The sequence below is a fragment of the Pan paniscus genome, chromosome 12, assembly GCF_029289425.2.
Source record: "Pan paniscus chromosome 12, NHGRI_mPanPan1-v2.0_pri, whole genome shotgun sequence".
Lineage (NCBI taxonomy): Eukaryota > Metazoa > Chordata > Mammalia > Primates > Hominidae > Pan > Pan paniscus.
In genome coordinates this window covers 20,612,367-20,626,272 of record NC_073261.2, presented here as the reverse complement: position 1 = coordinate 20,626,272, position 13,906 = coordinate 20,612,367, and the positions used below count along the sequence as shown (strand labels likewise).

General features: G+C 36.4%; 1 protein-coding gene and 1 long non-coding RNA gene across 6 annotated transcripts in view; one reads left to right on the top strand and one right to left on the bottom strand.

The window, feature by feature from the left end:
* Positions 1-13,880, top strand: part of LOC129397118 (uncharacterized) — a 50,161-nt gene extending 36,281 nt beyond the window's left edge. Inside the window, exons 3-4 of the long non-coding RNA XR_010109242.1 lie at positions 8,018-8,114; positions 9,308-13,880. This is a non-coding gene — a long non-coding RNA (uncharacterized LOC129397118). The remainder of the gene's footprint in view (positions 1-8,017; positions 8,115-9,307) is intronic.
* The window catches only part of GCC2 (GRIP and coiled-coil domain containing 2), a 62,195-nt gene that overhangs the window by 18,596 nt on the left and 29,693 nt on the right, over positions 1-13,906 (bottom strand). For all 5 annotated transcript variants that reach the window (XM_055107481.1, XM_055107479.2, XM_055107478.2 and 2 more), the window contains 10 exons: positions 13,804-13,902; positions 7,848-7,967; positions 7,223-7,387; positions 6,508-6,612; positions 5,367-5,529; positions 4,806-4,906; positions 4,634-4,711; positions 3,894-4,031; positions 2,722-2,843; positions 534-710 (listed from right to left, as the gene is read on the bottom strand). In XM_055107481.1, coding sequence (XP_054963456.1) covers positions 534-710; positions 2,722-2,843; positions 3,894-4,031; positions 4,634-4,711; positions 4,806-4,906; positions 5,367-5,529; positions 6,508-6,612; positions 7,223-7,387; positions 7,848-7,967; positions 13,804-13,902 — 1,268 coding nt within the window. The remainder of the gene's footprint in view (positions 1-533; positions 711-2,721; positions 2,844-3,893; positions 4,032-4,633; positions 4,712-4,805; positions 4,907-5,366; positions 5,530-6,507; positions 6,613-7,222; positions 7,388-7,847; positions 7,968-13,803; positions 13,903-13,906) is intronic.

Genomic DNA, 13,906 nt, shown 5'->3' with positions numbered 1-13,906 from the left:
CCTCAGCCTAATACTCCTACTACCCAATTTCTTTATCACAGGAGTTGAAAACTTCTTGTTCACAATAATCTATTTATTTTGCCAATACTTCTAATGTCTATTTAAAGTATTACAGTGAACAAAATATGACAAATTGAAGACAGAATTGCAAAGATAAGTTGCATATTCTTTTTCAGTTAGCAACTATTTGGGTGTTTTCTTCTAGAAAAAAAAAATGCTTATGATTTGATACTTGGGTTGGAAAGTAGTATGTTTTTGTTTGTTTTTTTAGAGAAACATCCTAGCCAAGAAGGCTGTAGGAGACACAGAATACTGGATGAGCAGATAGACATTAATTGTTCTTAAAAATGCAAAATACAAAAGCAATGTAAAAGGCGAAGCTCTAAGGTAGATAAAGCAAAGTTTCCAAGCCTTTAGAAATGTCTATTTTTTATTTTCTAATCTGCATTTATCTCAAGGATCAACATATTAGAAGTTTCAACAGAGAAATACATTGCTGTCTGGTACAGCGTTAGTGCTGCTAACAGTCTTACTTTTCCCGGAGTTCTGCCTCTTTGGACACAGTTTCCTGCAGCATCTTGTTGTGCCTTTCTAGCAGTGTATCATGTTCAGACTGCAATGTTTGAAGTTCAGATACATTAATCTGTAAGTTATTTTGGCTATCTTGTAATTTGATTTTTAGCTGGTCAATCAGCATTTCCAGATGTTCCCTAAAACAGAAATACACAGTTTTAAAATTTTTTGAAAAAGGTGAATTTGATTTTGTGGTTTTAAATATAGTTTAACCATTTAACCTTTCAATGCCATACTCTTGGATGATTCTAAACGAAATATAATAGAAGAATTCAAGACTAGGATTAAATATAATACAAAAGATATTATAGCCAGATTTAAAATCTTAGGCACTACAGATTTACAAAAAATTTCTCTAAAATTTAAAATTTCATATTCAAAAAGGGGCATCAAAATAGCCTATTTATGTTACAGGACTATGTCAGTTAAAGAAAAAACCTCACACTATTTTTTTTTTTTGAGATGGAGTCTGGCTCTGTTGCCCAGGCTGGAGTGCAGTGGCTCAATCTTGGCTCACTGCAGCTTCCGCCTCCCAGGTTCAAGTGATCCTCCTGCCTCAGCCTCCCAAGTAGCTAGGACTACAGGCACCCACCACCACGCTCAGCTAATTTTTTATTTTTAGTAGAGACAGCGTTTCACCATGTTGGTCAGGTTGGTCTTGAACTCCTGACCTCAGGTGATCCGCCAGCCTTGGACTCCCAAAGTGCTGGGATTACAGGTGTGAACCGCCATGCCTGGCGCACTCACACAGTTCTTAAATTGTTGTTATAAGAATGGTATGTCAGACCAAGTTACAGTGAAAGATAATCCCTGAAGAAGAGCAGGTCTTTTTAGACTTGGAAAAAACACTAGGTGGAGATAGTTAAAATCCTGATTCTGCCACAATGAGTACAATACACTATTAGTTTCTTTTTTTAAAAAATGTATTTATAAGAAAGTAGAAGGAACACAAAACATTTACATTCATGTAATGTGAACTCAAAATTTAGGCATGGTCAAAAATGGCTCTTGAAAATGGTAACATTTATATTTATGAAATGTATCAGTATCTAATTTCCCCTTTATATAATGAGCTACTGGAAAGAAAATACCATGTTTCAATCTACAGTCTCTATATTTAATAGATTCCTAAATGAAAGTAACAGAAACATAAACATACACAAATTTCAGAATAATTAGTCTTGTTTAGAACAGTAAGAGCCAGATGTAAAACTGCTTTGAATACTGAACCACTCAACACAGATGCCATGGAATGCCCTCTCTCTCTCTTACTCCCAGTACAAACAGGATCTGTATGCTAGTTTTAAAGCAGCATAAACAATATACCATTCAAATAGAACTGAAATGGTCATAAATAAGAAAAGTTTAATTCTAGACCAAAATTCAGTACTAAATTTAAAATTTTTGAAATAAGTGAAACATTTTAAAGCAACTTCTGTTTAACTAAATGGCAAATAAGTGTACTTAGCATTTTAATTTTTACTTCTAAATTTTCAAAATTGGAAAAATAAATCATAATGTAATTTTAATGCCTGTTATTTCTACCACGACAAGATCTTATTAAGATTGAACTGTTAGCCTATTATCTCATATCCTGGCTTCACTGTGCACTTTAACATCTAATTTTAGAGGTTGCAACAGTGTTCTTTGTAATGAAGTTTCCCTGTTACTGTCTGCAGACACAGTGAAGCCAAGAAATTCCGTTCTCTTTGGTAACAATATACATAATTTCACAGTTAAAAATCATAATAGAATTTTAGGCTGGGTGCTGTGGCTCACGTCTATAATTCCAGCACTCTGAGAGGCTGAGGCGGGTGGATCATCTGAGGTCAGGAGTTTGAGACCGGCCTGGCCAACATGGTGAAACCCTGTCTCTAATAAAAAATACAAAAATTAGCTGGGTATGATGGTACACGCCTGTAATCCCAGCTACTCAGGAGGTTGAAGCAGGAGAATCGCTTGAACCCGGGAAGCGAAGTGGCAGTGAGCTGAGATTGCACCACTGCACTCCAGCCTGGGCAACAAGACCGAAAGTCTGTCTCAAAAAAAAAAAAAAAAAAAAAAAAAATCATAATAGGATTTTCAATCTACTTGGTGAAGAACCTGCATTGTGGGAGGAAAACTCTGCATATTTAATTTAGACTTTACCTTTCTTGTTTAGCGCCCTCAGTTTCAGTCTGAGACATAGATTTATTTTTCTGTTGTTTTAGAACATTATGAACTCGGACTTTGTAGCTCTCAAATTCAGAGGTTATAGTAGCTTGTTCTGCCTATAACATTTAAAAGAGAGAAACGTTTTCTATTTTAACAGGGTCCTTCTATTTTCTTTCAGAGATTAACAAATTGAGATAAAAACCTGTTTTTGAAAATGAGAAAAATGGCTGACATTCTTTTTGGTTTCTTGATTAACCTTGCTAAAAAGCATACTTCTGTTGGCTTTACACTTAAAAAATTTTCTTTTTAATTGATACATAATTGTACATATTTATGGGGTGCATGTGGTATTTTGATGGATGCATACAATGTCTAATAAGCAAATCAGGGTAATTAGAATATCCATTGCCTCCAACATTTATCAGGTCTTCATGTTGGGAGGCCTTACACTTTTTAAAGGCCTCTCAATAATACATATTTTCTGATAAGAGATCCGTTTCTACCATGTCTTCTACCCTGGTAGATTAATTTACTAACCATACATTTTATAGTGACACTATGTGCTTTTGGAACTTTATAAACATTTTCTCTTATGATATCCCCTCTTTTTATAAATTTGAGAAAAATTAACTCAGAAATTAAGTTATTTGAACTTCAGTTTTCAAAACAGGGTGGTTAAGTGTTAAGTTCTAGGTCTTCCACTTTCTTGAAGTGATCTGTAAACTCCCACAACAGTGTTGCCATGATTGCTTAAATAAGACCTCCATCTAACACAACCACTGCACTGTCTCTGTTTTGGATGATGACAAGAAAGTAGGCCCCCACAGCCATGCTATTAAAATGTTATTTTATAATCATTTAGCCCTAAGAACTGTAACACGTTTCTAATAAAAAAAGTTTTATAAATAAGTGACACATAAATTGCAAAACAAGGTTGAAATGGAAAAAACATCATGTTTTTCCTTTTGGCAAAAAAAGTGATCCAACTTAACGATTAGGGTTGGCATGGGATTGGGGTTAAAGCCAGATTAACTGAACAGGTCTTAATCTAGTAAGTGCTCTTAACAGGAAAATACTAAAAAGGCAGAGCACAGCCCTGGAGTAAACCAATGACTTGCTGATAATAAAATCCCAGTGGCTTGCTGTGGCTGCCCTGAAGAACGCACCTTGGCAGCACGGCTCTCTTCCTGTAGTGCTGTCACTCTCTGCTGGTATGCACTTAGCGTACGCTGGTGCTGTTCCGCAGAGGTTTTCAGGTGCTCGTGGATTTTGTGCCTCTCTGATGTTATTTCAGCCAGCTGTATCTGGGGGTAAATCTTTAAATTTAGCTTTAGCAAATCCTATCTTCACTAGTTAAAGAGGTTTTCCTTAAAATACAAACTTTAGGTTTGAGACATAAGTACAAATAAGGCATAATTAAGTAGTGAAATATTTTTATGTATTATTATTGAAAAAGTAGAGACAAGTAGAACATTTTCTAAGTTATCTTTTCTTAAACCAACATCAATTCAAAAAAAAGAAAATCCCAGACTACATATTTAACATACAATGTTTAAATACTTCAAGACATTATATATATAAAAATATACACAAACATAGCAAACGTATAAAATCATTTTATAAACTGTTCCTTGTGACTGCAATAGCATTAAGTTCAGATGCAGGCTTATTTTATTTTGCACTATTCTATAGTATATTACGAATTTCCAAATACATGAAAATAATCTAGCTTGAGCTAAACAATATACTCCAGTTATATGCCAGACTTGATTTATTGTTGTAACTTCCTCAAAATGTTGAGGAATCTTTCTAGATATCGTTATCGGATAATTAATAAAATCTCTAAATGGTACCTCACTTCTACATGAAAAAACATTTTTTTAATCTTAAAAAGTAAAACCCTTACTTTATAGACTTCTACTTGCTGCTGGCTTGCCTCCAGCTCACCTTTTAAAGATGCCTGAAGTATTAAGTGATCAGTTTCCTATAGAATGAGAATCTTGGTTAGATTTTTTTTAATGTTACTCATAAATAAATTATGAATAAGTACTAAATATGACACTGAAAAATTAACGTACTGCTTGCTTTGAATCTGCCAGTTCCTTTTTGGTTTTCACAAGCAATTGCTTGATTTTGGTGTTTTTTTCTTCATATTGTTGTACTGAAGACTGTAATGAAGCTAGCACAAGAAATAATTTCAGCAGAAAAAGATTTAACAATTTTTATCAGTGAATTTAAATACACAAATATGTCTTCTTTGTATTGGCTTGTCTTTAAGCCTGTTTTAGCTTTTTATTATGGAATACTTCAAACATATGTGACAGTAGTAACAACAGTGCCATAAACTCTACTGTACCCAACTCCCGGCTGTAACAATTACAACCCACAGACAATCTTAGTTAACCCAGACCAGGAAACAGCAAGGTACTTAAGAAATGTTAAAGTGAATAAATGTGGACTACAAACATCTTAATGGCAAACAGTTTTACACCCATTCTGGGTCCCCAGTAACATTTATCACCGTGTTAAACACCTGACTGACAGTGAAAGACTGGTGAAATAAACAAGTAATGCCCCCCACCAAATCAAGTTGTTATGATGAAATAATTAAAAAGTAAAGTGAATTTTCTTTAACTCACTTATTTCTTCTTGTAGGGTTTCTTGTTTCTGTTTTTGAATTTTTATTTCTTGCTCCAAATCTTCTATCTTGTTGTTTTTATTAGTTAACTTTTGATTTAGTTCTTTCATCAAACGTTCATAATCAGCTATTTCCATATTCATCAATGTGGTTTGTTGGGCATCCTGCACATTTTATAAGTAAAAGATTTACACAATAGTAGATGAGTTCATTTGTAAATTTTTTTTTTCATTTGTAAAATTGCTAAAATGATGCCACAGCAATAAATGGGTGCTTTTCTGTAATACTGAAATCGTTTACACTGTAACAAAGAAATGAGGAGTTGGATATTTTCTACTTTTTAATTTCACAAAATATTTTCTAATAGTTTAACCCAACTTTCTTAGTTTCATTTTATTTCATTATAACTAACTACAACTAGCAGCTGTAGCTTGCAGAGCTCTTATTTATAAAATACTAATATGTCAAGTGGCTCTTACAGTACATTTCTTTTTAGCCTCATCTTTGCGGGAGTAAAGTCAGCCAAAGTTTTAAGTATAATACAAATTTCAAGCTTTGACATTAATTAAATCTTAATGTGTCATACAACAATCATGTATACAAAATGAACTGTCAAACCAAAATCTTGTAACTCAGGAGCCTAGATTCTTCTGAAAGGACTGGTACTTAGAGAAGTTAAATTTTCAATTTTTTGAGCAAATAATTTATAAAGCATTATTTTAGTACCACAAGTAACATTCTAAAATATTCCTTTTCAACATGTATAGAATAGTTTAACAATGCAGGCTGAGTGCGGTGGCTCACACCTGTAATCCTAGCACTTTGGGAGGCTGAGATGGGCGGATCATTTGAGGTCAGGAGTTCCAGACGAGCCTAACCAAATTGGTGAAACTCCATCTCTACCCAAAATACAAAAAATTAGCCGGGTGTGGTGACGCATGCGTGGAATCTCGGCTACTTGGGAGGCTGAGGCACAAGAACTGCTTGAACTCGGGAGGCGGAGGTTGCAGTGAGCCGAGATCATGCCACTGCACTCCAGCCTGGGCCACAGAGTGAGATTGCAGAGACAACAGAACAAACAGAACAACAAAACAGAACAATGTGAATATTACATCAATTTTGATCCTAGTGTTTTATTTTACCTTTTTAACCAGCTCTAATTCTTGCATGGTTTTCTGAAGCTGTTTCTTTTCCTTTTGAAGTTGTACCTGAAGTTCTTCAAGTTCATTTACAGTAGTGGCATGTTCCTGAAATTAAAAATAAAAACAACCCACACCACCCAACCAACATTAAAAAGGTATTTTTAAGGGGCTTTAAAATAAATCTGACGGCCGGGCGTGGTGTCTCACACCTGTAATCCCAGCACTTTGGGAGGCCGAGGCGGGTGGATCACAAGGTCAGGAGATTGAGACCATGCTGGCTAACACAGTGAAACCCCGTCTCCACTAAAAACACACACGGAAAATTAGCTGGGCATGGTGGTGAGTGCCTGTAATCCCAGCTACTCGGGAGGCTGAGGCAGGAGAATGGCATGAACCCAGGAGGTGGAGCTTGCGGTGAGCTGAGATTGTGCCACTGCACTCCAGCCTGGGTGACAGAGCGAGACTCCGTCTCAAAAAAATAAAATAAAATAAATCTGACATGCTAAAATACAAAAAGTTTGGTAATATTTCAATGTTTAAAATATATACACCCCAAATCACAGCATGGATTCTCAAATTTATGGTTGGTATTAAGGAATTAATGAACTCTGCTGTATTCATAAATGCTACTCTTAGTAAGTCTTCCCTTCATTTAAATAATATTTTGGTAAATGCATCATATATATGTGAATCAATCTCATAGGATTGTTTTTACCTTTATCTTCTGTTCTTTCTGAAGTTTTTCAGCTTCTAATTCTTTGTCTACCATTGCTTTGGCTCTCTGGACTTCTAAAATCTGTACTTCTAATAATTTGGCATTAGACTGTAGTGTCTCAATACGAGCCAGGAGATCTTCATTATCAGAATTTATTGTTTCACACTGAAATGACAAATGATTCATTACTATAAACATGCAAAAAACATATACAGCAGAGGAAGAATGAACAGGTACATTAATGAGAATATTGGCATAGTGTGACAAATGAAGATTTCCAAGTCCATGCTACAGAACGATAATATTAAGAATCAGTTTTAAAATCTGTCATTGAAATACTAATATGGTAAACCTTACAAGAGACCAGGTGCACTGGCAGAGCAAAGAGCAGAAACGAAAAACAAACAAACCCCCAAACAAACAAGCAACCCTCTAGGGGAACTGAGATTAGAATAATAAGCAAGATAGTTGCTAGCTGTTTCGTCTTATTCTTCTCTCCTAAGTGGGAAGGAGGGTAAAGTAGGGGGGGGGGAATAAATTCTGTTTCTGACTATATTTTTTATGCAAAAAGTATTGAGATTAAAATATATCTGTTATAGTTTTCATTTTTGGATTAAAAAATTACCTGCAAAGTCGAATTTCTTAATTGTCTTGTAAGGTCTTCAATACGATGCTCAAAATTATTAGCACGTTCTTTTTCCACATCCAGTTGCTCTGACTGCTTTTCATATTCTAATAAAAGATTCTTCAATAAAAGAAGGATTTAACTTTGGTATATTATTTTGCATTCAACAGGTCAGACTTCATCATCAAGCCACCTTAAGATTCATGAGTCCATTCTGGATGCTTAAAATATTTACCCAAGTTGAACAGAATACCTAACTGGCATTAGGTAATAAAATTAGCACATTTTGGGTAACTTTTAGTATTGGAGAGTGGGGGAAATATATGAAAGAAGAAGAAAATTTTAAATATAAACAATATAATAGCTCCAAGGTTAAATATTCTACTCATTAACAAAAATGAACTTCTGAAGTGTAAACACAATTTAAGGATAGATACAACATTTAATAAACACAATTTAAGGACAGAGGATAAAAAGTTTAACCTGGATACCTAACTCCACCTGAAGAATTCTAATGAGAGAAATATTCCAGGCCTGACCTAATATAAGGTAAAGGTGCTAATGAAAGAACACTGGAAGACATTCATAGATTTAGTCTCTCACACTCTGCAGTGACACTTTCAATATTTCCTGAAGAATCCAAAGACAACTGAATTTTCTTTGATATTCCTAGTTGGCCTACTGAAGGACAGAATGATCAGACTTTTTTGCCACACACAAGCTAATTAGGTTATCCACCAAAATATGTAAATGAGATTCAGTTTCGAGACTGCATGTAGTTCTTTATGTTTTTCTCTCTCTCTCTTTCCTTATAAATCCTGTTTTTGCCTTTGTTTCTGGAAAACTTCTATTCTTCCCATAAATGTGCCTGCAAAATTACTAGCAAAATGGTGTTTTTAAAAAAATTTTTAACTTTTAAGTTCAGGGGTCCATGTGCAGGTTAGTTATGTAGGCAAACTTGTGTCACAGGGGTTTGTTGTACAGATTATTTCACCATCCAAGTATTAAGCCTAGTACCCATTAGTTATTTTTCCTGATCCTCTCCCTCCTCCTACCCCTCCACCTTCTGTTAGGCCCCAGTGTCTGCTGTTCCTCTGTATGTGTCCATGTGTTCTCATCATTTAGCTCCCACTTATAAGTGAGAACATGTGGTATTTAGTTTTCCGTTCCTCCATTAGTTTGCTAAGGATAGTGGCTTCCAGCTTCATACATGTCCCTGCAAAGGACATAATCTCATATTTTTTTATGGCTGTGTAGTATTCCATGGTGTATATATACCAATTTTCTTTATCCAGTCTACCACTGACAGGCCTTTCGATTGATTCCACGTCTTTGCTATCATGAATAGTGCTGCAGAGAACATACATGTAACATGTGTCTTTATGACACAATGACTCACATTCCTTTGGGTATATACCCAGTAATGGGATTGCTGGGTCAAATGGTATTTCTGTTTTTAGGTCTTTGAGGAATCTGTTTTCCACAATGGCTGAACTAATTTACACTCCCACCAAAAGCGTAAGTGTTCCTTTTTCTCTGCAACCTTACCAGCACCTGTTATTTTTTTGACTTTTTAATAGTAGCCATCCTGACTGATGTGAGGTGGTATCTAATTATGGTTTTATTGCTAGCACATTGTTCATGTTTTCTTGCAAAGTTTATATTTGGAAGTTCCACTGAGATATTATGCATAACAGAGAAACGACATTAACCAAGAGGACTGTGAAGCCTGGCAGTGCCTGCCTGTGGACCTGGACCTCTTGTGTCCTTGGCTCACCTCCGCAGGCTTCTCTGGTGGGGTTTTTCGTTTTTTTTTTTTTTTTTGAGATGGAGTCTCGCTCTGTCGCCAGGCTGGAGTGCAGTGGCGCGACCTTGGCTCACCGCAGCCTTCGCCTCCCGAGTTCCAATGATTCTCCTGCCTCAGCCTCCGGGGTAGTTGGGATTACAGGCATGTGCCACCACACCTGGCTAATTTTTGTATTTTTAGTAGAGATGGGGTTTCACCATGTTGGCCAGGCTGGTCTTGAATTGACCTCAGATGATCCGCATGCCTCAAGCCTCCCAAAGTGTTGGAATTACAGGCATGAGCCACTGAGCCCGGCCTCTGCTGGGTCTTGTGTGGCATTTATGCTCTTTTGGATCGTGCTTGCGAAATCTTTTTTTTGAGACGGGGTCTTGCTCTGTCGCCCAGGCTGGAGTGCAGTGGCGCAACCTCAGCTCACTGTAACCTCTGTCTCCTGGGTTCAAGCGATTCTCCTCCCTCAGCCTCCCAAGTAGCTGGGACTATAGGTGTGTGCCACTACAGCCAACTAATATTTGCAGTTTTAGTAGAGACAGGGTTTCACCATGTAGCCCAGGCTGGTCTCAAACTCCTGAGCTCAGGCAATCTGCCTGCCTAGGTCTCCCAAAGTGCTAGGATAACAGGTGTGAGCCACCATGCCTGGCTCTTGCTTCCCAGATCGGATCCTTGACTAACGCACTTTTGTTTCTAATTCTCATTTACACATGGTCAATTATTTGACTCAACTGGTGGCTGACTGTTACAATCTGAATTTTGATTTCATAGTCTGTCCATTTAGTGATTTCAGTGGCAGAAGACAAGACTTGGGAATCTAGAATCTGGCTTATTTTTTATTTTTTTTTGAGACGTTGTCTCGCTCTGTCGCTAGTCTGGAGTGCAGTGGCGTGATCTCAGCTCACTGCAGCCTCCACCTCCCTGGTTCAAGCAATTCTACCTCAGCCACCACGTCCAGCTAATTTTTTTTGTATTTTTTATTAGAGATGGGGTTTCACCATGTGGCCAGACTGGTCTCCAACTCCTGACCTCAGGCAATCCTCAAGCCACGGCCTCCCAAAGTATGTTTTTCTATGTTTATTTATCTGAGTCTGCTACTTCTTGGCACACATGCATACAGGGTTGAGGTATCACTAGGGTCTTTTCTTTTCCATAGAAAGAAGATCCTGTGCTTGTTTAGTATTTGGGTAGGCTCCTCTAGAAATCAGAGATATTTATCCTCTTAGTCTCTATCTGGCCTTCTTCATTTTTACTCATTCTGGTTCCAACTGCTGTCAATAGCTGTAAAAACTGAATTGCTATGCCAAGGCATAATAAATAATGGCTCCCTTTGGGAAATTCTGATTTTAATCAAGTATTATTCCTAAGGAGAGTCTTGGAACAAAAATGAATGCCATGCATACAAGAGTCTACTTTCCTTATGTAGGGTAGACACTTCTAAACATCTGAATAATTACAAATTATTGTCCCTCTAGGACTCCTGTGTGTTCAGATCTTTTAATAAACTGATACAAGTTATTACAAGTGATATGAACACTGAAAAAACTAGCCAAATTAACAAGCTCCAAAAATTACTCAGTATCTTTAAATGATGCATCCTGAAGAACCTAATAGAGCGTAGGTACATGTGTTTTTAAAAGCGATCAACATTCTTAAACATTTCAGCACCTCTGGTTCTACCTTAAATCCTGTCACATTTTTATACGTAAGTTTATATTACATATGAAAATATGGTAATGAAATTTGAAAATTTAAATTTATACATGACAAAGAATTAGTATGTTTATATATAAAGATCTTACAAATCCATTAAAAAACCCATTTAAAATTTATATATGGGCTTCTTCATAAGAGCAAGTTACACAAGGAACTTGCTTCTTTACATTTTAAGAGACCCTATAATCTATTAATTTCTTCCAGAGGTAGACCAGGCATATCAATTTCAAATAGTTAAATCTATCAATCTTTTCCTTTGTAATTTGTTAAAATACTTTAGGTAGGGGTGCAGTGGTACAATCTCCGCTCACTGCAACTGCCACCTTCCAGGTTCAAGTGATTCTCGTGCCTCGGCCATTAGAGTAGCTAGGACTACAGGTGTGTGCCACCATGCTCAGCTAAATTTTGTATATTTTGTAGAGACAGGGTTTCGCTGTGTTGGCCAGGCTGATCTCAAACTCCTGGCCTCAAGTGACTCACCCACCTTGGCCTCCCAAAGTGCTAGAATTACAGGCGTGAGCAACTGCACCTGGTCGAAATTTAGTATCTAAAGTTTGAAAAAGTCTTTTGTATGCAGAAGTCAGTTAAAGGATCAAGTATTTCATTCTAGGTTTTTAAAAAATATTTTTCACAAAATTTTTTAATCCATCCAGAATAAATTTTGGTATGTGGAGTGAAATAAAAACCTAATTCCTTACAAGGAATTTCTTTCTTCATTGGTTTCTGTTTCAAACTTTACTGAGATGGTATAGCTTAGTTGGTGAAACAATAGATCTGGAACGAGACTCCCTGAATTAAAATTTCAGCTCTGCTCTGTTACTTGTTCTGTGACCCTGAGGTCTCTTAAGAAATCGGAGTCTGTGACTTTGAGTTCCTTCATCTATTTATGCCTCAGAGTCCTCACTTGTAAAGTGTTGATGCTAATATACTTGGGGGTTGTTTTGAGAATTAAGTGTATTGAGATATGTAAAGTGCTTAGAAGAGAGCCTGGCACCTGTTTGTTGTTATGCAGAAGTATCTATCTCTTCTGCTACATTAATCTGTACCATTCTTGCATCAGAATTCTACCACATTACTGTAACTCTGTGATAAGTTTCAGTGTCTCTTTGAGTAGGATGTCACTTTTTTCTTTTCATTTAAAAAAAAATTTAGCTACTCTTGCTAGTTTTTACTTAAAACTTAGAATTCTGTCAAGATCCAGCCAAAAAAAATCTACAATTTTCAATGAATTTCTCTTAGAATTTATAAACCAATCTCAGAACTGATAGTTCAAATAATAGTCATCCTATATAAGTTTTGCAGTTTTCTTCATTAAGTGCCAAAACTTCTCATTTAAGTGCTTCCTAAGATTGGATTTTATGGCTGCTGTGGGATATTTTTTTTCATCAAATCCCGCCTGATTACCACTCACTCTCTTCTCCCTACCCACCTTACTTTTCTACACAGTATGTATCTTCTATTTTTGTATGTTTGCCTGTTATTGCCATTGGGATTTTTTTAAGTCCTAAGAGGATAGGAACTCAAGTCTATTTGGTTGACCTCCAACCTGCCCCAGAACTCAGAAGTCAGTCTGCCACATAACATTTGCTGAACGAATACCTGAAGAAATGTAGTGATGTTTATCTTGCATTCAGTGATTTTGTTGTACTTTAATTTTTAATTCTTATCTTTTTAATAATACATTTTCATGTTACTAAGGTAAACATACTTTAATTTTTAATTCTTATCTTTTTAATAATACATTTTCATGTTACTAAGGTAAACAAGCATATTGCCTCCAAATAACAATGCTTCACCTTGTTTAAGCTTCAGGTTTATTCACTTGGCCAGAACAATATTAAATAATCACAGTAGGAATAGGTTATCTTTTTGTTACTGATTTTATTAGGAAATCCCAAAACAAAATTTTACTTTTATAAACAACAATTTAAAGGCACTATTTAGGCCAGGTGTGGTGGCGCATGCCTGTAATCCTAGCACTTTGGGAGGCCGAGGTAGGTGGATCACGAGGTCAGGAGTTCAAGACCAGCCTGGCCAGCATGGTGAAACCCCGTCTCTACTAAAAACACAAAAACTAGCCGGGCATGGTGGCGCGCACCTGTAGTCCCAGCTACTCGGGAGCCTGTGGCAGGAGAATTGCTGGAACCTGGGGGCAGAGGGTGCAGTGAGCCAAGATTGAGCCACTGCACTCCAGCCTGGGCGACAGAGAGAAACTTCATCCAAAAAAAAAAAAAAAAAAAAGCAAGCCGCTATTTAAAGCTTAACCACTTTAAAATCTTGATATTAGGATTCTATTACATTGCACCCCAAAACAGAATAAAGATTTACTAAAAAATACAAGGTGATTGTTTTGTTGACAATAGTTTTACATTTCCACTACATTTCTTAACTTAGAAGTTATTATTACAACTTTTATAACTTGTTATTAAAATGACTATTTTTTACCTTATAGCTTTCTGCTCCTTGAATGAGATCTCTCATGGAAGCAGATAACTGGTCCTTTTCTGATCGAAGAGATTCAAGTTCTTCCTTCACAGTCTGGGTCTGT